The 26,535-nt window shown below is 38.1% G+C and overlaps 1 protein-coding gene across 8 annotated transcripts; it reads left to right on the forward strand.

The window, feature by feature from the left end:
• Positions 1-36: 36 nt before the first annotated feature.
• Positions 37-22,833, forward strand: LOC116435139 (neprilysin-1). 8 transcript variants are annotated; one of them, XM_076364598.1, is made up of 16 exons: positions 37-116; positions 1,352-1,488; positions 1,801-1,989; positions 6,856-8,651; positions 10,399-10,630; positions 13,785-13,823; positions 17,358-17,603; positions 18,754-18,962; positions 19,154-19,333; positions 19,534-19,745; positions 19,801-20,017; positions 20,078-20,260; positions 20,339-20,501; positions 20,928-21,244; positions 21,649-21,917; positions 22,216-22,833. In XM_076364598.1, exons 4-16 carry the CDS (start codon positions 8,544-8,546, stop codon positions 22,217-22,219), a joined length of 2,379 nt encoding a protein of 792 aa, XP_076220713.1. In that variant the 5' UTR covers positions 37-116; positions 1,352-1,488; positions 1,801-1,989; positions 6,856-8,543; the 3' UTR covers positions 22,220-22,833. The 8 variants fall into 8 exon arrangements, with proteins under 8 accessions (XP_076220713.1, XP_031825307.1, XP_031850458.1 ...); XM_031969447.2 differs by lacking the exons at positions 37-116; positions 1,352-1,488 and adding exons at positions 1,495-1,655; positions 6,710-6,792; XM_031994598.2 differs by lacking the exons at positions 37-116; positions 1,352-1,488 and adding exons at positions 1,495-1,655; positions 6,745-6,792.
• Positions 22,834-26,535: the final 3,702 nt, after the last annotated feature.

Consider the following 26,535-nt stretch of genomic DNA (forward strand, 5'->3'; position numbering starts at 1 on the left):
TCGGTTTTCTCTCTCTTTTTTCACGCGCTGGACGTTTCACAGACGCGCACAGACACCGGAGTGGATGCTGATCGAAAAAGCACGAGATGGGGAGACGGAGAGATGAAGAGAGAGAAGTATGTGTAAATGTATGCGTGCGTATGAGAGAGATAGGTATATGTGTATGTGTATATATATGTATATATAGAGAGATTGAGAGAATGAGAGAAAAAGATTGGGAAAAGGGACCGTGAAACGGACCTCAGAAAAAGGACGAAAATGCAAAGGCGAGAAAATCGCGAGAACCTTCGCGTCCAAGTCCCAGTCGCACACAGTCCGAGAGACTTTCACCGTACGGATTTCTCACGCAGCGCATTGTTGTGCACCGCGACTGCTTTAACCTAAAACGCCGCGATTCCGCTACCGTCGACGGTTCCACCGAAGCGGGCCAAAATCCGGGGAAGCCCAGCAACGTTCACATCTTGCGTCGACCACCCGCGAGCCTTCCACCTCCGGCGATTTTTCAACGGTTCTGTTCTCGATTTGGAAATCTCACGCGAGTCCCAGAGCCAAGGATGCAAACAAAAAACCCGACCGACCGACGGAACACTATTTTGCTACTGCCACGGACCATGCAACGGATGCAGCTGAACGCCCGTTGCTGAGATGGCGCCATCTTGCACTGTCGCAGAAATCGATCGGATATTTGAATACGAGAGTTTTTCTATTTGAGGGCTGAAATGATTGGTAAGGGTTGATTTTTAATGGATGAGTGTTGATTCTTTTTTTTAGCGGTGAGAGGGGTTTCGAGTGATGCCTGCGAGACGGTAGAATGAGGATTTTGTGGGGCCTAGGGACTTTTTACACCCTAGGGAGCCCTATGTTTGAATGACCGTTACGGACCGCGGGAATATTTGAATTGCGTTGGGACAATTGTGGATATTTTGTAGTGTTTAGTGAAGTTCGATTGTTTTATTGGGGCAATTTTTGTAGGGGAAGTTAGGACATTCTTCAGGTTTGTTACCTGCTTTAATTAATTTTGATTAGTTTATTTATTCATTGATTTAGGTTTTGAGGAATAGGATTGGATAGTTAACGATTTTATGGTTGGATCTCGAGCAGAAAGATAATTGTTTAATAATGTCTTAAAGCCCAAAATTACTTAGAATTAATTCAATTGATTTTAAACTTGTTTAATATTGAAAGTATTCTAAAGTATTCGAATATATTTTCTCCTGTACTTATGTAACAATTTGAAAGTAGTAACAAATGGAACTAAGAAAAACGTATAGTTCATTAATGGTACTTCCACTTTTATGTTTGGAATTTCTAGGTAATTCGAGTGTAGAATGATAATTTTGTTTGGTTGCAGACCCTGTGCACGTTGGTCGAATGGCAATGACAATAATTATGAACTTGACAATTATAATTATTGTGTCACCCATATCCATCGCATGCAGCGCAGAAATTCCTCTCTCGCATTCTGATATCGGCGTACAACCGTCTTTTGTGCGTGCATAATGTATTCAGCGCGCGTTCCAACGAGACGTCGTTGCGTCACTCTGTTCAATAATTCAAAAAACTATTGCAAATTCGATTATCTCCTGTTGCGTCTTGTCAGAATCGAATTGTGCAGATTTCTGAACATTCTTTTAACTATTTTATTTTAAATTAACGTATGTACAAATTAAATACTTAAAATTAGTGTTTCAGCAATAATAATAATATTTATCGTTATATTGTAAAAGAGAAGAGATGTAGATATAAATTCATGAAATAGTTGATATAACCGACTGATTTCTATTATTGTATCATTATCAGTGGCAAAGTTATTGAGACCTTTGCGTGACTTTCCAAGATTACGATAATGACGCGAATCCACAATGACGGCGCATGCTTGATATCGACTTCCAGCAGCAACAGCCTTGCGAAACGCAGTCACAACCGCAGCAGCAACAGCAACAGGGAATGAGTGTGAATGGGATATGGGGGATAGAAACAATTCTAATGGTGAGAAAACCGAAAAAGAGAAATATTCAAATCTGCACCGCAATTTTTGCTAATTGAAAACGCCCACCTGTCCAAATCTTCAAACGATTAATTTGTAATTTGAAACTTAACAAAATTAGATTTAAAAATTGTTTCTTTCAATCTCCTGATTTGAACATTTAAAAATTGTTTCACTGTTGTTTCCTCGTTTTCAATTAGACAAGTATATTTTAATACATATAATTTATTTATATTGCAATACAAAGTACTCAAATTCTCTTTTGCAATTTACTAATTACACAATGCTTCTCTATATAAAAGAAACCTAATCAAACTTGCACCGCAATTTTTCCAAACAAAATATTTCCAAATCTACAAACAATCAGTTTACTGTTTGAAACTCCCGAAAATTAAATTCAAAAATCCTTTCTGTCAATCCTCTAATTTGAACATCAAAAATTGTTTCACTATCATTCCCCGTTTTCAGCAAAGTTATATTTTATTCCATTTAATCTATTTGTATTGTAATGTAAACTTTAAATCTATATTTCTGCAATTTTCTAATTACACAATAATGCTTCTCTTTCAAAATTTGTTTTACGATTCCACCGTGCTCGAAAATGAGAAGCTTGAGCACCCTTCCGGTTTGTGTACAATTTTCACATCCCCCTATTAGCGTGGTCTCTGAACAATCGAGCGGGCAGCGCCGAGAAAGGAGTAAAAAAGATATGAAAAACACGTCGCGGATAGGATCCAAACAGGAACGTGTCGCGCAGGTAGTCCGGCCGGCCGAAATGATTCGAAAAAATCGAAAAAAAAGCAACGAACGCGTTGCCTGGCTACCAAAAACAGGGGCAAAAAAGGGACGAACGAAAAATGCGCTGTCGCTTTGAGGCAGCGCGCGAGGGGCGCAGCCGCGCTGAAATTCCATCAGTCCGGCATTGACCGTCGCTCCGTGCCTTTTCCCGAGTTTTCCGCGTTAGCGGAGGAAAATAAACGAACGATCGAACGGATTTCGAAAGATATTTATTGTATAATTTGAAAATTGTACAGGAAAATCGAATTTGTCGAGCAGATCATCTCTGACCACGCTTTGTCTAGTGTATTGTATTCCTGTTGCATTGTTTTCCATTGTCTTCCCTTTCAAAAGACCTTTACTTTGCTTTCTTTATTTTTCTTTGGAGATTTTTCCTTGGTTTTTCTTTGTTTTTTATTTAAAGATCTTTCTTCTCTTTAGTAACCTTTTCTTTGTTTCATATGAAATTTTTCTAATGAGTTTTCTTTGTCTCCGCTTTAGTGATCCTTCGTTTTCTCTTCAATTTTTCTTTGTCCCTTCTTCAGTGGTCTTTCGTTTGTTTTACGTTAATCTTGTCTTTGTTTCTGCTTTAATGATCTTTTCTTCGCTTTCTCTTCAATCTTTCTTTGTTTCTTCTTTAGTGATCTTTCCTTTGTTTCATCTGAATGTTTTCTTTAACGATTTTTCCTTTGTTTTTCCGTCATTTCTTCTTTGTAAATCCTTCCTTCGTTTCTTCAGCGATCTCTTCATTGTTCATCCTTTAAAGATCTTTTCATTATTTATTCTACACCGATCATTTCTCAATTTTTCCCTTTAAAAACCTTTTGATCTTTAATGATCAAAAGAAAATGAATTTTTCCATTGAAAACAACCGCGACAAATGAAATTTCGCTGCAATTCCCGGCGGGGTTGGATTTGTTCGCGCGTGACAAGCCGGTAATTTTTTACGCGTGGCTTTTTTTTGTAAATTCCGGCGGCATGTTGATAGTTCGTTCTCGCGATCCGCGGAGGTTCAAGTGGCCGTTTGTTTAAACGCCGCGACAAGAGTTCGTGGGGTGTTTTCCCGGAAACGCGGCGCCGCTTGTTGCATCTGCGATGCGACGTTTCGTGACAATTGCGTGAACAATTGGCGGCCGGCCGAGGGGGTTGGCTTTGTTCACGCCACCCTTTTGTCGCGCTTCGTGAATTTCAATGCGGTGGAATTGTCAAACGTTCCTGTCTGACGAATACAAACCACCCTGTTTATGATTAATTCTACCGCACTGCTTAATTTATTATTTTCATTTTAATACTAATGTAATTTTTATAATTCACATGGTTTAAATAGTTGAACTTCAGTGCTGTAAATATATTGCCATAGCTGATTTTATGATGTCCAAGTAATTTATATTTATAATTTTAATTTTAATGCGATTATTATGATTTAAATATTTGAACTTCAATGCCGTAATATATTGCCGTAGCTGATTTTGGGATACCCAAGTAATTTAAATTTACAATTTTAATTTTAACGTGATTATTATAATTAATATGATTTAAATATTTGAATTTCAATGGTTATTTAATTAAAATATTGTTATAGCTGATTTTGTGATATCCAAGTAATTTGAATTTATAATTTTAATTTGAATGTAATTTATGTAATTACTACTATTTAAAGATTTTACTTTGAATCTTCTCAATATACTGTCACAGTTAATTCCGTGACATCCGACTAGTTTAAATTTATAATTTTCATTTTAATGTCAAATGCAACCCCTTTATATATTCTCGTCATCTAATTGTACATTGTAGCTTTCGTTTAAATATTATAGAATCAGAAATACATTTTGCTTCCAATTCCTATTTGTCTATTTATTTTATTAATTAACAAATTCATCGCTTACGCGTTGAATAAAATTGTTTCTTCCTTAATTTACAATTGTCACGTATGGAATTTGTAATTTATATTTAATTCATTCGAATTTAAGAAACAACGGACGCATGCGTTTGCACAAAATTAGCAGAAAATAATTATTGCCCCCCATCGCATCGATGCCGCAACTCTCATCGTGTTTGCCTCACCCTCGCCCCTATTTGCATCCGCAAAGTGCATTGCAAATATTCGCCAAATAACACCGTGTGTGACCAACCGCTTGTTGCATTCACCGCGGGTAAATAATGCAATTACCGAGCATGCCGAGATGCCAGCTTTCAGACAATTTGTTACAATATTACACGGAGACAATAAAGGTGGACCGTCCTGAAATTATTTAATAAATAAAATTCTACACTTGCAGTGTCTGTATTCCCAGAAAATGTTGTATTATACATAGATATTACAGTATTAAAGGAGAAAATAAACTTTGCTTGATTAATTTGATGATTATTCTAGATAGTTTTGTTCACTGTGTGATTATCGTAGATAAAATTATCTATTAAATTGACTCTCCAATCAGAATTTAATTATTTGATTTATTTCTCTAATCATTCGAAAAGCTTTATTAGATATTTAATATTAATTCTCCTAGAATTATTTATTTCAATTAAACGTCCATTGCAGATTTCTATATTCAAATTATTATTCTATCAATACCGAGCTTCCTTTACAATTTTAATGCATTTGAAGTAAATCAGAATTTCTCCACAACCATTCCATTAAATAAAACATCCAACACAAATGTCAATACTCAAATTATTATTCTGTCAATATTAACTCTTCCTCAATTTTCTCTTTTACAATTTAAATCCAGAAACAATATAATAATTCCTCCACAATTATTCAATTAAATAAAACATCACAAATCTCAATATTTATTCCCCCCACCAATTTCCTTCTTAATTTCGCACTATTATATTCATCAAAATTATTATTCAAGAAGCAATTGTGTTCTTCAAAGATCCACTCTCGCGGCGGAAAATTCCGGCACTGGAGTCCGAGAGGAAAGGGGGCCGCAGGGTTGAAAGGGTTTAACAGACGAGCGACCCTCTCAGCCGGATAGAACGTGAATATAATTAGTCGGACGCGTTTTGATTAATATAATTAGCTCGCGTCACGAACGATTTATTTCGCATCGACGGTCAATTTAATTTATAATCGACACTGTCCATTTTTATTCCGTTGCTTTTCCTTTTTTCGTGACCATTTCGAGTCTCGAATCGAAAACTTTTTAATTGGCATGCACGGGACGCGCCGATTCGCGATTTAATTATGAAAATTACCGTCCGCCGCAGATTTACGGTGGTCATAATTAATTTCGCCGGAACGGTAACGCGAGGCTCGCGTGTCTCGATTAATTTACGATTTAAACCGGATCCTTGCCCTTAATTTCTCGTCTGCGCGCGGAATGCTACACGATCTAAAATAAACGCGCCGCCATATTATAGGAATTGATGTAAAATAGAGGTATTAATAGAAAATCCGCGACACGCCGATCGATACGGTTGTGGGGGGTAAGAAAATAATTTTCAACTTACCACCGACTTTCAAGATGGGAATTGGATTAATGATTCATTTGTAAGAGAAGTTTCGACTGAGGCATCGTGCGATGCGCTCAGTGCTGGAGTTAATTTGACATCACATGATATCAACCGGAAAATCTAAAAACAAATTTTGGTAATTTAATATCTTCAATGTTGCTTCAGAGAAAAATCGATTTTCGGAAATAGACTGGAAAGTGTTCGTAATAATTTATCTTGGAAATTTATGGATTTATTTTCATAGAATTATTTTCTATGTTAATTATCCTGAATTTGTCGTGTGTAATGCATCTAATAGATACAATAGTAATTATAGTAAACAATGATTTTTAAAATCAAAGTAATTAGAAATGACGATTTTAAAATTACAATAATAGTTACAAAAGAAATTAAAGAAAATTATTATACTTAATATGATTATTATATAATAACAAAAAGTTTCTTCATCCCTAATATTTTTCGATTCTATTTATATATTACTACAAGTTCACAAACACGGTTGAAAATAATTTTTCCTTAAGATGTCTGCCTCGAAAGTGTTAAACAGCGTCTGGATTATCGGAAACAAGGTTCGAACGCCGCGGCTTTAATTGAAATCGACCGGTGTTAACGAGTTTGTTGATTTTTCCCAGAATACCGTGCGTCGTGGCAAACATCGTTTCCCGTAGGTGCGGACGGGAATTGGCAAGAAGAGAATGGCGAGAGGAGGGGTGCGGAACGTCGAGGAGGGTGAATTTGCGGAGCAAACAGACCACGGTGTCAATGCACGTATCTTTCTGATCGACGGACCGCTCCGCCCAGGGTAAAACGACTCTGTCCACCCTTGAAGTAATGTGAGTGGTCTAATTCATTAATACAGGGTGCCATCGAAATTGTGATGGGGCTGAGAAAGGGGTGAATGTGAAATATTAATGAAAAGTTTGCACGATGTCAGTATAAAAATATGCGCATAGTTTGAAGGATTTTAAATATATAGCAACGTTTGTTAGTAAATGTTTAGTTTAATATAGGGTGTTATTAAAATTGTGATGGGGGTGAGAAAGGGGTGAATGTGCAATATTAATGAAAAGTTTGCAGGATGTCAGTATAAAATAAACAGTTTTGAGAATTATAAATATCTAATAATATTTATCAATATAATATATAGTAATATATATTTAGTTCGAAATGAAATAAAAATTTTAATAATTCCATTAATAATTAACTTATAACATTTTTTATACACTTAACGAAGAATAAATGATTCAATAACACTACTAATAATAGCTGACTGTTTTAAATAGTGTAACAAAATAAACTCAACAAAAAGTGTTAACCCTTTAGTCCTCAGTGACACACTGTTTATTACAAACACATTCATTCCTCTTCCAACTATATAACTTAACTAACAACATTCCAAAAATAAATATCTCCAAAAAGCTTCTCAAACCTAAAGGGTTCACTATCCAACCAAAAAACACCAAACCTCCGCATATTTCACAAAAACCTTTATATATATTCCAACTATACAACTTATCTAACATATTCCAAAAACAAATACATCCCTCGAAAGACTTTCTACCCCAAAGATTACCCCGTCCGAGCAGCAGACACCCCCAAAATTCCGCTTCAACCGGGATGAGCGAAACAGTAGCTCAAACACAGTTTCCGCGAACAAAGCCGATCGCGTTAATAGACGCCGCAAGTTCATCAGGAAATCGAACGGTGCACAATGCACCACCTGTCAGCCCCCCCAGGTCCGCCAGATTGTAAACAAAATCGAGGGGTTGCCCGAGGGTGAGGAGAAGAAGCGGAAGCTGGAGGGGGAAGGTGGCGCGAGACTGCGAGAGGTGTCCGTGGTGCTCGTCAGTAGCACCGCGGTCACAGATCCTTTCGGAGCTGAGAACCAATCCCATCAGCTGCGAGAGACCCTGCACCTACCACACGTCCATCAACATCTCGAGCAACATCCGCTCGTCCAGCCGACAACGATCAAACAGACTGAAAGTCGATCTATCAATTTGGAGGATCATCTTAGAGGATCGTCCTGGTAGCTAACGCACGAAGTGTCCTTCATCGATGATCAGCAAAGTGGATGATTAGACGACCCTGACTCCTCGCGAATCAGAGGATCACCGTTTCGCCTTGGTTTCGTTGTAATGGTACATTGATCGCCGCGGAGTGCATCACACGCACCGCCTTGATCGGGAGCAGCCGCGATGTCAACGTTACACCGGTCGTTGACACAGTTCCCGGGTTGAGAATCGGACGTTTCTCCGTCGCTCCAGTTCGCCCAGAACCGACTGAGGACCACCGAGCCGCTCGGCCCACAGGACCTAGCATGAAGTCCGAGGGCAACAACGGGTACATCAGGGCCACTGTCATCAACGAGCAGAACGATGGCCCGACTGGCTCCGCTCAGGAGACACCTGCCGCTAATCCTGTTCAGGTGAGAGTCTTTTCGGCTGAGGACCCGGGCCGTTCTGTTTCGTTTACAACGAAAGTGTCGGGTGGGATGAAATGATTTATTGAGGATATCTTGAGGAATCTTTTTGGTATTGTTGAAGGACGGATGGTTCTTTGAGAGGTTGAAGAAATTGGGTTGGTAATGTGTGAAATGAATTTAAATCGATTGGAGTCTTGATGGAATTTCGGGAAGTTAATTTTGGAAGGTAGTTTTAGTGTTAAGGGGAGTTTGCGGGGGTTCTTTGGGTTTGTTTGGGATCTTTGGTTGAGAGACTTCTTTGAGTTGGTTTGTTCTTTTTGTTTAACCCTTTGCACTTGAAAGTTTTTTGGTAAAAGTGATTTCTTTGGATTTATAATGGTCGTTAGGGACAATTATTTTCTATTGTACCGTTTTTCTAATTGGAACGTTTGGTATTAAGTTTCGTGTAATACAGCGAAACGTATTAAAATAAAGGAGCTTTGTGGAACCATTGTACTCGAGAGTTTTTCAGAAGAAATATTTAATATTTTAACTAATGTGAAATGATTTATGTATTAAGAAATAAAGTTATTTTATTTGTATACTTTACATATTGATGTATTACAAGATGGTTAATATTATATACAAGGTTTCTAATTTTGGTATATTAGAGCAATATATATAAGTATAAAACTAATTAAGTTACTTAGTCACCCCTCCAATGCAAAAGGTTAATGTGAATTTCGAGTGTCTGTAGCTTGGACTTAGTTGGGGAGCTTAATTGAGGGTTTAAGACTCGTTGGGGTGTTTCACTTAGAGCCTGAAATTTTACTGAAAGTTAATCTCAATTTTATTTAGTTTTGATGTAGATTTTAGTAGAAACAGTAAGGAATATTTTAATCTATATTTAGATTACAATTTCACAGAAACAATCCTAATTTAAATTCAACCCAAATCCAATACAATCTCGTCAAATCTTATCACACCATCTCCAATAATTAAGCTGGCTTCAAACTAATTTAGACATCAACATCAATTAGTTTCACCAAATAAATAACAACACGAAATCAATTTAATTCCCAAACCTTTAATCCTCTTTATCTCCATAAACCACAAGAATCAACAAATCATAAAAATTCCCCAAATCTACTGATGTCCCATCAGATCACTGACCCAGTAGCTAAAGCTCAACTTAGCCCTGTCATCTCTTACGATCTGCAATAATTAACTTTTTTAATTTTCTGTTCTAAAATTTGCAGCCAAGTCCAAAAATCGCACTTAGACCTCACCAATTAGCTTCACCATAAAAATAACAACACGAAACCAACCAAATGCCCCAAAACCTTTAATCCTCATCCCCATAAACCACAGCAATAAACGATCGACGAAACATCCCCAAACCTGCTGATGTCCCATCAGATCACTAAACCCAGTAGCTAAAGTCCAACATAGCCCTGTCATCCTTTATCATCTCCAATAATTAACAAACTACAGACAGATCACAAGAATTCTCATGTCTCTGTTCCAAAGCTTGCAGCCAATCCCAGAATTCTCACCTACACCTCCCCAATTAGCTCCACCATAAAAATAGCAACACGAAACCAACCGAATTCCCCAAAATCTTCAATCCTCATTATCCCCATAAACCACAGCGATCAACAGATCATAGAAAATCCCCAAATCTACTGATGTCCCATCAGATCACCGAACCCAGTAGCTAAAGGATGTTCCTTTTGCTCCTATTCCACCGAAGATGGAATTGTCGTTACAGGTGACTTACGTGCCACATGGCAACACCACGATCACGGCTCTCCATCACCCTGGAAACGATCGGAGGCCGATCAGCGGCATGGCGAGGGCCGCGTCGATCACGCGCAGATGGAGAGAGCCGGTCAACAGGCAGCAATTGCTCGGTGTGCTAGCCGTCACACTCCTCGCCAATTGCCTTTTCATTCTTCTGCTGCTGGCGCTGAACACGAGCGGCGAGTGCGTGCAGGAGCCCCGTAAGTTGAATTAACCCTAAACGGTGCCCGGTTACCGGCGATCCGGTTTAATTGGCCGGTCGGCCGATTGGACGCGTCTTTCTAGTAATGGGCTAGGTGTTAGGGTACGACTGTATGGACGGCCGTTAGGGTATTAGAGGATCAGACGTTGACGCGTGGGCCGGTTAGGTGTCACCGTTATAGTAGAATGAGATAGAATTAGACGGCTCGGATCGGCGGCTGCGATGTCAGACACTGGTTATTGGAGTGGAGTGGAATCGATGTACAGGGTGGTCCAAAATTGATGTCTTAATTTTTCTTTTTGTTTTGAGTAATTTCGTTTGCATGGTAATTGGTGGCTGAGAAAGTCAGATGCTGGTTGTTAGACTGGAATTATTGTACAGGGTGGTCCAAGATTGATGTAATAATTTGTCTTTTTGTTTTGAGTAATTTCGTTTGCATGATAATTGGTGGCCGAGAAAGTCAGACACTAGTTATTAGAGTGGAATGGAATTAATGTATAGGGTGGACCAAAATTGATGTGAATTTTTCTTTTTGTTTTGAGTAATTTCGTTTGCATGATAATTGGTAACTGAGAAAGTTAGATGCTGGTTGTTGGAGTGGAGTAGAGTGGATGTATAGTGTGGTCCAAGATTAATATCAGAGTCTTCCTTTTTCTTTTCTTTTTGCTTTAAGTAATTTCAGTTGCACGATAATCGGCGGCTGAGAAAGTCAGATTCTGGTTATCAGAGTAGAGTGGAATTAATATATAGGACGTTCCAAAAAGAGTCATAATTCTTCTTTGCTTTAATTTTGGAGTAGATTCATTTTCAAAATATGAGACATGATTTATTCTGGGTTTTATAGATGGAACTGTGGTAGAATAATGGTAACGATGTTTTTTTAGAATAAATTATGTATAGCATAGCAAGAGTTCGTAGAAATATTCATGAAAAAGTGGATTGATAAAAAAAGGGAATAACATAGAGGAATACGAATTTTATTGATTCAATTCTACGAAAGAGTGCTTCACATTTCCAGCACGCCCTATATAGTAGATACTATTTATTACTAGACAGGAATAGATATGAACAGTCTACCGATCTCTGCGTAGAATCTCATTTTTCAGAACAGAAAATAGAAACGAAGGAGGGGTTATTTTTTTCTACTTAAAATTAGTCTAGATATTCGTAATACTCATTTTTCACTCAAGGAGTGTCCATTAAAAATAGAACCACCCATATTTATATATTACAGGAATACAATAAGAAACGAATGAATTGAAATAAGAAAAATTGTCAAAAGGATAATCGCTACGATGGTATAATATAGATGATTAAAGTGTCAGAAATTGATCAAATAAAACCACCGAAGCAGTTAAACCGACTAGTTTAATTCGTTTACAAAGTAGTTCACATCTGACAATTTTTATTAGATCACAAGTCTTAATAACGTAACAATATGAACTCAGGTTAGATCTAACATTGAAGTAGAATAGTCTCAATTCATCCTTAGAACCCTGCTGGCAGAATGATGATTCAATAAAACTTTATTATTTCTTTACATTTTCTAATACCATTATTGATCACTTAATATCTTTCACAATTCTCATCCTCTCTTAACGCGTCACAGACCACAATGGCTTAATAAAAAGCGTACTGATTACCAGTATGATCTTCAACTTTTATCAACCAATTAAATAACATTCGCAATCAAAAAGCTATTTAAAAAATGAATCCTCTCTTTCACTTTATTTCTCTAAAAATTCCAAAATTAAATTCAGAACTAAATTCATAAGACAAGATAATTATAATCACAATTGACATTATACAATTCTCCACATAATAATTATTGCTTTGTTACTTTTTAAACAGTGAATACTTTTTAAATGATATTACAATTTTTCTCTGCGAATTAATACAACTGGTTTGCTCTGTTGAGAAATATTCTTCAATTTTGAACAGTACGAGTACGCTGTATTATCTTTTGCATTTCCAAAAAGAAAATTGAATGATGTTCTCTCTTTTATGGTTATTCGCCGGGATCTCTCTCGACATAACATTTTTCCCTCGACACGTCGGGGCGTCGTAAAAACGTGAAGCACGAAAATTGCGAGCAGAAAGAGGTTCACGTTCGCGTCAGAAACGAACATCGATCAGCCGAATCGAATCGAATTGAGTCGAGGCTATCAAGTTCCACTCGAAAAGGCCCGCTTCGCCGTATTACCTCATAGCCACCGGCAGAATTAATCGAATCACCGACGCCCATAAGCGCTCGGCGAAATGAGATTGTAATATATTTATATTATCCTTTAAGTGTTCCATTAGATAAACTATTATCGAACGTTATTGCTCCCGTCGAGATGGACGTGGATTTTCTTTCATACTTTCTTGTGGAAGTGCTAAATTGTTCTTTTAAAAATGAACCCTTTTATATTTTAAATATAATCTTCATTATATTTTATATTAATATTATTACTTATAGTCTTCTTTATATTTTATATTTAAAAACGAAACGAGTGATAAGTGAGTGGTCCGTTAAAAATCTTTGAATTTCAATCGACCGTTTTCTGTTTTGAAAGAAAAGACGACACGAATTGAAATGATTTGTCTTTTGAAATATTTTAGTTGACAGTTTTATATTTTCTTGGGCAGTCTTTTAAATTTTTATTTATATTTCTTTTATTTTAAAAAATAAGAATAAACACACACAGAACTGTTTTAAAAATAATCACGATAATTATAGGTAGACAATTTATAGATAATCAAGGAGAATATATTTCAGATTAAAACCAGTTTACATAAAATAACCACATTCATTTCCAAACTGACCCAATAATACTTGCAATTATTAAGAAAATTATTACGAAATCGATCTATAAATAGATTGCCAGGACAAACTGTACATTGTATTTCGTGGGACATCAATGTGGCCCATCTGTTCCCTTGTCAACCAGAAGGCCACGCCACATGGTAGCATCTTCTGCAACTACGAAGACGCAAAACACCGTAACAATGGCGCTTTGTGTCAAGCAGCACAGGCGGCCATGAACATTTTCGCGCCTAAGAAACAGTTTCACGCGAATTGTTTCTGTAACCGTCGAAATTTCCATGTTTACTTTTTTGTTTGGCGACTTGAATGCTGCCACTGGATAGAAACATTGTTTTTCTTGCAGGTCCGAACGTCTGCATGACGGAGGAGTGCGTCAGAACAGGTAAAACGATTAATTTTATTCGAACAGCATGTGTCTCTTTATCTGAAGTAAATAATATCTTATCGAAGGAACGTTAGCGAGCAATTGACTTTTACAAACGAGAGACAATCAATTATTTAACTGTTGGAAAACTGTGAGAAACCATCTAGAAATTATTTTGATTAACACTGAAACTACCAGATCAAATTGACTTGTTGAAATTTTTTTATAGAAAGGGTGCATCTAATTGATTGTGACTTTAATTGATTTGCAATTCAGTTCTCGTATTGCTAACTCAATTTCTTTAATAATTTCTCGTAGAAAGGTCTGTTATCTTTTTAATAATTGCAACATGAGGAAATCAGGAATGAGTGATTTCGATTATTCTAGTAGTTTTAGTGTTAAATATATTTATTTTTATACATAGAGGTTTGATGATCAGCTAACCAAGTAGTCCATTATGCAGATAATATTTTATAGACATTGAAATCGACTGAAATTGTAGTTTTTTTATTTGAACGTTTTATTGTACTGAGCTTTGGAATTGGATTCGCTGTCGAAGAATTAAATTTATTTGGGAAAAGATATTGGATTTGTATATTATATGATGAAATTTATTTGGGAAAACGAATTGAAGCACATTGGCTTATCCAATAAATAATAAAATCAGATTAGATAGCGCAGTAATCAGAGCTGCAATATTTCGCGGAAATAAATAATGGCGAGCATGAATCACGTGTATCCAATTGGTCGAGCGATTAACCCTTTGGGAATTGCATTTCATTTAATCCGATCGGAAATAAAATGAAATATTCTTTTAAAAAATGTACAAAATATACAATGTTTTACATTGTCTTTCGGTCGAAATAAATTATATTTGAAGAAGTCATTGGAATTCAAGTTATTAAAATTAAAACTATTGAAACCAAAATGTTTGAAATACAAGTGATTGAAACTGAATTCATTGGAATTCAAGTTATTAAAATTAGAATTACTAAAATCGAACAGATTGAAATAGTAATATCGAAATTGAATCGAATTCAAGTTATCAGAATTCAAATGATTAAAATTGAAATGACAGAAATTCAGGTTATTGAAATTGAAATGATTGAAATCGGAATAATTGAAATTCAAGTTATCGAAACTGAAATGATTAAAGTTCATGTTACTCGAATCGAAATTATTAAAATTTACGTTCTTGTAATTCTATAATTTAGATTGCCTGTCAATTACAAAAATCAGTTCACTAAAAAATTCATCGCCATTAATCACACATTCAGAAAAATAGAACAATCGAACAACCAAGCGTGACTCGACATCAGTTTTATTTGCAGGTGTGCTTTTCAATCAAGACATTTTTCAAGTACAATATATCGTTATGCTGTTTTCAATATTATTAATAAAAAGAATTCTTTGCGCTGCTTTCTGTAGACTAACTATTTTTCAAAGTGTATTTCAAATAAAACATTTCCAATGATACAGAATTGTCGAGAGAAAGAACTGCGAAGGGAACTCGAAGTGCAAAGGGTTAAGGGGATGAATTCGCCCCTCGCAAGATTGTTAGCGAACCGAACTGTTCGCGAGATCGAAAATCGAATCGCGACACCGCGGATCTGCGGTCCTCGGTCAACAAGCAATTCCACAGGGATCGGTTAATCCGATTTCAACGGCGGTGGCCGTTCGTCATGGGGCGGGAATGCAATTCCCGGCGACCAGTAATCAGTTTTCGCCAATCTGATTGCGTCCCCGTACCGTGCCGAATATTCGGTGTCCCGTGTATTTTTCGTTCGCGCCTGATAAGCCAATGCTTTCAATAGCGACGAAGGTAAACGATCCACAATTTTTTCCGCTGCCGGAAAATATCGACGAAATTGATTTCGGAACTTTTCGTTTCGCTTATCGAGCTTGGATTTGAACATTTTACCATAGCTGGCAATAGAAAACCATGATCGAATGATATTCGAACGTTTTAGGAAGCTTTTTGTGTCATTTCTTATGAATTCGTGTGATTAATGGAATTACAGTTGTTAAATTAGAAGATGCTTCAGGCAATTTGTTTTTCATTTTAACAATAATGCTCATTTGATTGTCATAAGCTTGATTACAATGTTTCTTTAATTTTCATAAATTTAATGATGTTCGTTTAAACTGAATGCAAACTTAACATTAAAATAGTAAAGGAAAATCAATATTGATTTCAAGATAAAGTTAAATTAAATTAATCTGTTTTGTTCGCAGAATTAGAACGTATTTTAATCAATCTTCATACATATAACAATAACGATCGTTTATACTCAAATTCTAATGTAATGCAAAATAAATATTAAAACAGTAAAGGAAAATCAATGAAGAAACAGTGTGATGTTAAATTTAAATTAATCGGTTTTGTTCGCAAAATGAAATGGCTCGGGTAACAATGTAAAAATGATGAAAAAGTTCTTATAAAACTTCTCTTTCGTGACGAATGCAATTCGGGGGATACGAAACGTGGCGAATTGTTCGTATTAATATTTCTATACGGAGCATCGTATGTTAATAATTATTATCAAGGGTATTAAACGTAAAAAACCGGCCGGCGGTGAATGAAGAGCATTAATTAAGCTCGAATTCTACGCGAAAAAGGCGGAGGAGAACGGTGTGCTCGACCTGAATTTTAAAATTGCGGAGGAACAACGTGCGAAGGTATGCAAAAAGTCTGCGTGTACGTGTTCGTACGTTGAAGCATAAAAAAGAAAATGAATTATCCGACACACAATATGGCGAAAGAAAAACACGTTTTCGCGTAGCGCGAACTTGACGTTGCTTCACGTGAAAAATAGTTGAGAGAGGTTTAATCGACTTCCTTTTTGCCAGGCAATGATTAAAAAAATCTCGAAAAATATATCTCCCAAGGGGAATGGATGTTTCGTAATTTATTTAATTGAAATCCATTACAGAAAGTAAAGAAGCTGTTGTCGATTTATAAATTCGAGTTGAATTAAATGCTTCTTGCCAAAATTGATCGGTTTCATTTGATGGCAAAATAAATGGCCTGATTTTATAATTACATTTTGTCATTAGAGCACGTGATCCCGTTATCTGTAATTAATCCTGAGATCACAGCGAGCCCCATTTCACTCGGTTCTGCCATCCATATATTAACGGACTGTATAATTCACCGGGTGGCACTAATGAATCCATCGAAAGTGAAATAGAAATTAATGAAATTTCGAAATTTTGATTGAAGATTAAGTTTCGATTTCTATAAAATAGTCTGTAAAAATTACAGATCTAAAGATCCACAGTTTAGCCATAATATTATATGTTCAGTAATAAACTTTTGTTTAATTTGATTGAAACAGTAGGATAGTTTAATAAGCTGGTAGTGGTACGCTTCGAATTAAGTTACAAGTCAATTTTCGAGTTAATTTTCGAGTCAATTGTCAAGTCAATTGTCAAATCAATTGCCAAGTCAATTTTCAAATCAATTTTCAACTCAATTTTGGAGTCAATAATCAAGTCAATTGTCAAGCCAAATTCCAATGATTTATCAAGTCAATTACACGCTTATTTCAGCGGCAAGTTTATTATCAGCGATGGACCGTACCGCAGCGCCTTGCGTGAATTTCTTTCAATACGCCTGCGGCGCTTGGAACCAGCTGCACGTGATACCGGAAGACAGAAGTTCCATCAGCACGTTCGAGGTCCTCGCTGATCAGCTTCAAGTGAGTCTGAAACGAGTCCTCGAGGAGCCGCCGAATAACGAGGACAACAATGCCACCCTGAAGGCGAAGATGTTCTACAAATCGTGCATGGACATCCGTGGGTACAACGAAAATTTTTCTCGAACGCGTTCTCCGATCGAACTTCCTCCTTCCTTCGCATAAACACCAAAGAGAAAGTCACTAAAACGTGCCGACGAGTAATTCGTAACATCCTGTCAAATTAATTCACCAGAATAATTACCTACTAATACTTTCACAATATAATATCACTTCCAACAATCTCCTTAAACAACTGATTACCATTATATTCCAATACCTCCATTTTTGTCTTCCAGAAAACTGTATCTTATGTACAATATAATTTCACATTTAAATACCTGTGATGCAGACAATGAATTTAATACTACCATACCGGTCAAGATTACTGGTTTCAGTTTTCTTAACATATTGCATGCCATGGATTACTATGATTTATTCAATTAAACGATGATTATTTGGAAACTTTTCTATATTACTAGTAATACTACCTAATGCAGTGACATTCAACAAGATAAAACTGCAGTAATAATAACACATTTCAATTACACAATTTGATACTAGATTATTTTCATTTTGTATATTTTTCTCGGAAAAATCGTGCGGCACTCAACGTGTTAATTACAGTTCAAAAGCGTTGAATATTTGAAATGATTTTAAAAACAAATAGTTTCAGTTAATTGGTAACAATGAATGTCCGAAGAAACTGAAAATAATTCATTATTACAATTTTCATAGAGATTACATATTAACAAACATCCCCTTTGCGCCATTACAGAAAAAAACTAGCCTTCAAAAACCCATCAATCAAACGCACAAAATGGCGGTCCACGAACCTAATCTCGTAACCTTTTAATTAATATTTCTTTACGCCAGACACTAACAGCAACAAACACCCCTCTTACGCCATCAAAAAACAGAAACAAACCTTCAAAAACCCAACAATTAAGCCCACAAAATGGCGGACCACGAACCTAATCTCGTAACCTTTGAATTAACCTTTTAATTAACATTTCTTCACGCCAGACACTAACAGCAACGAACATCCTCTGCACGCCATCACAAAAGATAATCCAACCTTTAAAAACCCAACAATCAAACGCACAAAATGGCGGACCACGAACCCAATCACAAAGAATCACTCGTCGGTGCGGCCGATGCGAACAGCATCAATTCGAAGCTTCACCCTGAATATCCAATACGTTTGATAGCTCGAATCAGAGAGATCGGCGACGCTCCTTTGAAGAGGACCCTAAATCACCTCGGTGGGTGGCCAGCAGTGGTTGGTCCATCCTGGAAACCGCCGGCGTTCTCGATCGAGAAGCTCCTGGGTCGCTTGCGCGGCGAGTACAACGTGGGCGTGCTGCTGGAGCAATGGGTCGGCCCGGACGACAAGAACTCCTCAGCCAACATCCTCCAGGTGCGCCGGCAAAGTAAGGTCCCTTGGTCGACGTCTCTGCACAGTATGACAATCGCGAGATGTGAGAGAAGGGACGCTGGGCGGTAATCAAAGCTAAACTGGCTTCTTTCGAAAGACATCGAAGCGATTTCTCGACGCACCAGCCCGTCCGAGGCGCATCCTCTGATCACCGAATCGATCGCTGTTCACAGCTGGACCAGATGCAGCTCGCTTTGCCCAGCAGGGACTACTACCTGAAGAAGAGCAGCGAGGCAGCGTTGAAAGCTTACCACCGGTACATGACCAGCGTCGCTGTGTTGCTGGGCGCGGACCCTCAGACTGCTGCGGAGGAGTTCGAGAAAGTGATCGCCTTGGAGAAGCAATTGGCCAATGTGAGGAATTCGGGTGTTTGTTGCGGAGGTTCTGCGTTAGCTCTTTGGTTTAACACGTTGAACGCCATGGGGTTGCCAATGGCTTTCAACCAAATAGAATTAGCACAGTTCACTCGATTAAACGATTAATCTCGCTTGCCGAAGGTTTCACGAGAACACAGTGGAATCTATCTCCTACCTAACCTGTGATCAAACTCTAGGCCTCCCTGCCGGAAGCGGATAGACACGACACCTCCGCGATTTACCGGAAGCTGACCCTCCGCGAGCTGCAGTACGAGATACCGCAGCTGCAGTGGCAGGTGTACCTGCAGGAGTTCATCAACGCGAACGTAACCGAGCAGGAGCCGATCGTAGCATATGGGATGCAGTACTTCGTACAGATGGGTCGCATCATAACGAAGACAGACCGCAGGTACCTGCCCCGCGACTGCTCTGTAAACTTGACAATTAATCGACACGCCTTGTAGAACCCTGCACAACTACATCCTCTGGAGACTGGTGATGTCCATAATGCCGCACATGATAGACGAGTACCAGCAGAAGAGGGTAGAATTCAGGAAGATCCTCCTGGGGATACTCAGCGAGAGGAACAGGTGGGCCGAGTGCGTCGAGTGGACCAACAAGAAGCTGGGCATGGCGGTTGGAGCACTGTTCATACGTGACAACTTCAATCACGAGAGCAAGGTGACTATCCACTGAACCTTTACCACGGAACCACGTAACTGTCGATGATTCTGGCATCAGGAGACCGCGCTGGAGATGATCCGCACGATACGGGAGGCGTTCAACGAACTACTAGCAGAGAATCACTGGATGGACGACGAGACCAGAGCTGTAGCTAAGAGCAAGGCTGACTCGATGATCGAGAGGATAGGGTATCCGGAGTTCCTCAAAGACCCCGTGGAGCTATCCAACGAGTACGTAACGGTGAGCAACTGAAGATTCTTTGTTATTCCTGCTAGGAGTGAGTGAGACTATCGTGGAGATTGTCTTCTGGGTTTTCAGCTAAACATATCTGAGAACCAGTTCCTAGAGAACGTTCTGGCTGTGCTGAAGTACGACGCTTACCATAACCTCCAGAAACTCCGGAAACCCGTGGACAAGGAGAAGTGGTCCACTGAGCCAGCTGTGGTGAACGCCTTTTACAACCCTAACAAGAACGATATTGGTAAATGTCTTGTATTTTAAAACTTTGCACTTGAGAGGTGACTTACGATTCCATGCGGTGAAACTAAAATTTGATAACTCTTTGCGGACGAAGAGTTTTAAGTACTAACGTTTGCAACGTGTGAAGCTGAATTACACATTGAATGCTTAAATGGTAGTAAATCATTCGTTTGTAATTTAGTATTCCAATTATGAAGATTTCGTTCGCAATATATAATCTATCAATCCGAGAAATATTGAAATAGCTTTGTTTCAATGCGTGTGATTTCTCTTCGAGTTAGTTTCACGTGTCGTTTGTACGTCATCGGAAAATGTTCAAATATTCCTAATGGAAAACTTCCGAGTGCAAAGGGTTAAATCTTGTACTTTCGTTGTTCTTGTACAAAAACCAGAGATTGTTTATTTAAGTGTCTCGTTTGTGTTCCAGTGTTCCCGGCGGGAATACTACAGCCACTCTTTTATTCTCAGCACTTCCCGAAGTCATTGAACTACGGTGGCATCGGCGTGGTAATTGGCCACGAGATCACGCACGGTTTCGATGACAAGGGGCGACAGTTCGATAAAGATGGTAACATGATGCACTGGTGGAATAACGCCACTGTGGGCGCTTTTCGGAAAAGGGCTGAGTGCATTGTCAATCAGTACTCCAGTTACAAGCTCCAAGATGTCGACTTGTACATCAACGGGAGGATGACACAGGGAGAGAACATCGCAGACAATGGAGGACTCAAGCAGTCGTTCAGGGTAATTGATGTAAATCCATGTACTTCCAAATAGGGACACGAATCGTTCAATGATAGTCATTTTACGAAAGTAATATTAACCCTATGCACTCCAAAAATTTGTCGCTAGAAATATTGAATTTATTTTTATGAGATATAGATAACATTTCTTTCAACTAACTTAACGAGGAATCTGTTCACAAAATAAGGGGAACAATGCTATTTTATTTCCCCATTTCACGTATCGGCAGATTACTGAAGACTCAATGTTAAATACGGAATTTTACAATTTTGATGCAACAATCGAGTGGTGACTGAGAGGCACCTTTGGAGTGCAAAGGGTTGAGAATTGTACTATTGCAAATATTTTATTAGCGAGCAAAACTGCAGTCGAATGAAACCGAGTTCTATTTCCTCGAATCTCAGGCATACAAGAAATGGGTGTCCATTCATGGGGAGGAACCTCTGCTTCCTGGCATCAATCTCACCCACGACCAGCTGTTCTTCCTAAATTATGCTCAGATCTGGTGTGGGTCCATGAGGCCAGAGGACGCTCTAACAAAAATCAGAAGCAGCGTTCACTCTCCCGGGCCCATTAGAGTTTTGGGTCCTCTTTCGAACAGCGAAGACTTCGCTAGGGCCTATGACTGTCCGCCTGGCTCTCCGATGAACCCAACGCATAAATGCAGTGTTTGGTGGGTTTGCTTTATAGTCAGTGGATAATTAACACTAAAACTATCAAGCATTTGCACCGTCTTTTGAACATTTCTTTATGATCTATAAGCGTGAATTTATTGAGACACCAGTTGGCTTGCATTTCAGTTCAGGTGCTTCAGCTTCTTTAATTCTGTACCTTTGCAGTAATTCTCAAAGAAATTAGGAATTGCTTGTTTTGACACATCTGTCAGTTCCATTGTTAAGAATGTAATGGATTTTTATAATTATAGAGTTCTCGTGGAAGTTGGTGTTTAATGTTGTTCACGGTGGTTGCAGGTAATGGTGGAGTCGTCCCGAGACAGGGCGAAGCAGAATGGCACAACAATTTTCTTACTACGAGTCGAAGATGAAGAATTCCGAAGAGGACGTCGCAAGACCAGCTTGTTCAGTTCGTTTCAATTGTCAACCACGATGGGACCACAGAAGACTAGCATTTAATCGCCGTGGTACACCGTGGCGTGAATCTCGTTGCACAGAAGAAGTTCTGCGGAAAGAACTCGATTGTCCTCGAAGGAATGATATCGGGGCATCGGTGCGAGTGTGCATTGAGCGTGTCCGGATGTGCGTTTCAACGTAACAGTGTCAGCCTAAAATCCCACGGACAAAGAGTATATACTATAGCTATTATGCGAATCGTTTTGCGGCGAAGAAACGGAGGCAAACGGGAAACAACGTGCGGCATTCGCGCGTATTCCGTCTGTGCTTGTCCGCCGCCTACTACCCATCGGTTACATCGTTCTCCAGATGTTACAATTATTGTTAATTGAAACTCGGACACGACCGACGATATTTCAGCGAAACTTCAAATTGTGTACAAACCGACGCTAATGGATTTCGAAACGTATTCGAAGATATTTGCTTGAATCTAATGGATCTAACGTTTATTTAACGAATAAAAACTTTAATATGAAATCATGTGGTATCATTATTCATCACCTAACACCCGAGCACACTTAATCCTTTATATCGGAAGCTTTTCGATGGAAACACTCGAAAGATTCCAATGAGACATCGGCGATATTATTTGAAACGAACTAATGAGGAAACGTACGTAAATTAAGAACGGAAGTTATTTTATATGAATATTACGTATATTCATGTGTTGTACGAAACTTAATATTGTTTATAACATTTCGCAATTTTGTTGTATTAAATCAGATGAAGAGTGATAGTCAACTCTCGAGTGCAAAGTGCTAACATCTGATTTGGGAAGTTGATTGAGTAGATCCAACGAAATTTCCTTGTTTAATAATATAATTATAATATACAAAAATTGTAAACTATAATCTATAAAATTATCGACTGCAATCTGCAAAAGAAATATTCCTGAAAAACAAAAAGATTGTTTGTATTAAACGTTTTTCTTATATTCGTAATGAATAAGACAAGGATAGAAGATTTTGGTAGCAAGCGACAGTAGCGCCATCTAGCGGCCGGGCATTTTCGAAGCTTTTCCCTATCCCTGCAATGTGTAAGACAAGGACAGAGACAGTGTGCGACAAGGACAGAGATAGTCTCTTTCAAATCCACCTCCTTCGAAAAAGCATCTCATCAGTCCCTGGTACCTACTCGTGAAGCATCAGGACTAAAGAGGTATCCTAAATGTAGACGAAAGTGGCGCCACCTAGCGGTGTAGCCATGTACTACACGCGGCACACAAATAGGAAAAAACAACGGTATCAGCAGCGAATTTATTAATAACTTGATTTCGACGAATAATTCATTAACATTTGCAATTTCATATCATAAAATATACCTTCCCCTACATTCACATAGCGCTTTCGATGGGATTTTGTGTCCCGTTAATTATTTATTGATTATTCTTTAGGACAATGTTCAAATGTAACTAAGAACTTTTAGACACGTGCCAAATGAAACATTTAATTTCTTACTTAATAGGGATAATCGATGAATGCTTTTGATTGCAGAAATTAGAGTAGATCTCTAGAAACATTTTGGTAGCAGTTTCAATGGCAGTAGAGCTGTAATTAATGAGTTATTAGCGATTTTCAGAAGATGTAGTGGGTGCGAGAAGGACAGTAGCAGATAATTGCTATCGACACTTGGCGCCACAACGGTCAAACTTCTAGCCAAATGGTATCAGTATTCTCTACTAGGTGGCGCCACTACGTTTGTCTAAAATGACAAACATAGTAGTACGGGAGAGAGAGGGACAGAGATAGTTGATATTTCGCGCCATCTAGCGGAGGTGTCTGGTATGATTTTTGCCAAAAAGTTCGAGAGTTTCCACGGTAGATGGCGTTAGTAGTTAATTGCCGTATCCTCACAACCATAATACCTTCCAATAATCGCTAATAACTCATTAATTACTGCTCTACTGTCATTAACACTAGTACCAAAATGTTTCCAGACATCTACTCTAATTTCTTCAATCAAAAACATTCACCGATTATCTCTATTAAGTAAGAAATTAATTGTTTCATTCAGCACGTGTCTAGAAGTTCTTAGTTCGATTTGAACATTTTCTCAAAGAATAATCAATAAATAATTAACGGGATACAAAATCCCATCAGAAGCGCTATGCGAAGGTAGGGGAATATCCAGTTTATTATATGAAATTACAAATATTAATGAATTGTTCGTAGAAATCAAGATATTAATAAATTCACTGCTGCTACTTTTGTTTTTTCCTATTTGCGTGTCGCTTGTAGTACATGGCTGCCACCGCCAGGTGGCGCCACTTTCGTATGCATTTCGAATACCTCTTTGGTCCTGATGCTTCACGAGTAGGTACCAGGGACTGATGAGATGCTTTTTCGAAGGAGGTGGATTTGAAAGAGACTATCTCTGTCCTTGTCGCACACTGTCTCTGTCCTTGTCTTACACATTGCGGGTATAGGGATAAGCTTCGAAAATGCCCGGCCGCTAGATGGCGCTACTGTCGCTTGCTACCAAAATCTTCTATCCTTGTCTTACTCCTTACGAATATAAGAAAAACGTTTAATACAAACAATCTTTTTGTTTTTCAGGAATATTTCTTTTGCAGATTGCAGTCGATAATTTTATGGATCATAGTTTATAATTTTTATACATTACAACTGACAATTTGTGTCGAGTTAATGGGTTATTAAACATTCTATCTCAGTAGTTGTGCTTTAATCAATTGTTTAAGAATGAAATTACTTTTACATACCTTCTCGTGTGGCGATTCCAACTTTCGAGGACTCATTTTAAAGGGTAAAGAACGCAGTTTAACTTGCCCTATGACCCATTTTTCAATTGTGATCGACATAGCTTTGTCGCTAATAATTTATTGAAGAAACAGAAAAATTCTATGTATATTCTGTGTCTGCTTTTGCATACAATGTAATAATTGATAACAGAAGAATAATACCTAATTATAATTCGAAGTAATTCAATGATATTTCTATTTAAATTCTATTTAAATTCTCCACCGCGAGTCTCACGATATAGGCAAGGGGTTAATTTAAATATTCTATTTCATAGTTTCGCTGTGTCAAATTAAGTGATGACAGAGTCACCTCTCGAGTGCAAAGGTTAATTTGGATTAAAAAGAATTCAGTAATATTTATGTTAAATTGCGTTTGAATTCTTCACAGCGTGTCTCGCGCGATTAACCCTTTGCACTCGGATGTGTTTGACTAGAAGTATTCAACATTTTCAAATGAGTTATAGGCGACAGTTTACAGACTGACTGACAGATTTTAACTGAATAGAAGATATATAAGTTATAATGTTGAATTATTACTAATGCTAAGCTAGCGAAAGCAAAAATGCCCGACGTTCATATATCTTTAGTCTAAACAAAGGCGATAGAAAGGCAACCAGATGTGTCTGGATTTTGTCACACGAAGTCAAGAGACTCCAGACAAGGCCATGAACGGTCTTGTAAAGAACTAGACGGGTTTCAAAGTTATAATAAAGTCACACAGTAAAATATATACCGTTTCATTATTTAATCGCCCATTTCCAATAGTTAAGAACCAAAGTTACTGTTTCTATATTTCACGTGTTTATATAGTTTAATATTGTGCGTAAGATTTGATAATTTTGGTACATCAAATCGAATGCTGAGTGAGAGTCACCTCTCGAGTGCAAGGGGTTAACCAAGGGAAGGGAAGGGATCAATGAAACAGATGAACCTTGTATTTGTTGAAAGATTTATTTCTAGTATTGGAACATATCATCCATACATAGCACGGTCAATACCGATCTCGCTTTTATTTTTTGTTTCACTTGTAAAAAAGGTGGAAATAAAAGTAATATACAACAGACAGAGGGCTCTTCCTTTCTTCCTTTCTTTCACTTCCGCTCGAAACCCGGAAAAAAAGCCGTCGCGAACTCCCAGTGAACCGACGAACCGACGGAACACGTCCTTCATGGAGAACTCGAAACCAAAGAAACCAAATGGAATCGCTCGACAATGATCGCGAACGGAAAGGAACCGCTCGGGCTAGTCGATAATCAACGGTAACCGGTCCGCGATCGCGATCGAGATCGCCGCTCGAACCCGGACAAACAAGGGAAACGGAAATTACAGAAACTAAGGATCGCTCGATCGCGAACGCGATGAATGCTCGTCCCGTGAGAGAAAGGAAAGAAGAGAAAGGACGT

Source organism: Nomia melanderi, chromosome 2 (assembly GCF_051020985.1).
Source record: "Nomia melanderi isolate GNS246 chromosome 2, iyNomMela1, whole genome shotgun sequence".
In the NCBI taxonomy this organism is placed as follows: Eukaryota; Metazoa; Arthropoda; class Insecta; order Hymenoptera; family Halictidae; genus Nomia; species Nomia melanderi.

Bases quoted from the DNA above. Each gene is read 5' to 3' on its own strand.
- LOC116435139 (XM_076364598.1), top strand. From the start codon at position 8,544: ATGAAGTCCGAGGGCAACAACGGGTACATCAGGGCCACTGTCATCAAC. The intron at 17,604-18,753 runs GTGGGTACAACG...TACGTTTGATAG, and splicing joins CAAATCGTGCATGGACATCC to CTCGAATCAGAGAGATCGGC. The intron at 19,334-19,533 runs GTGAGGAATTCG...ATCAAACTCTAG, and splicing joins TGGAGAAGCAATTGGCCAAT to GCCTCCCTGCCGGAAGCGGA.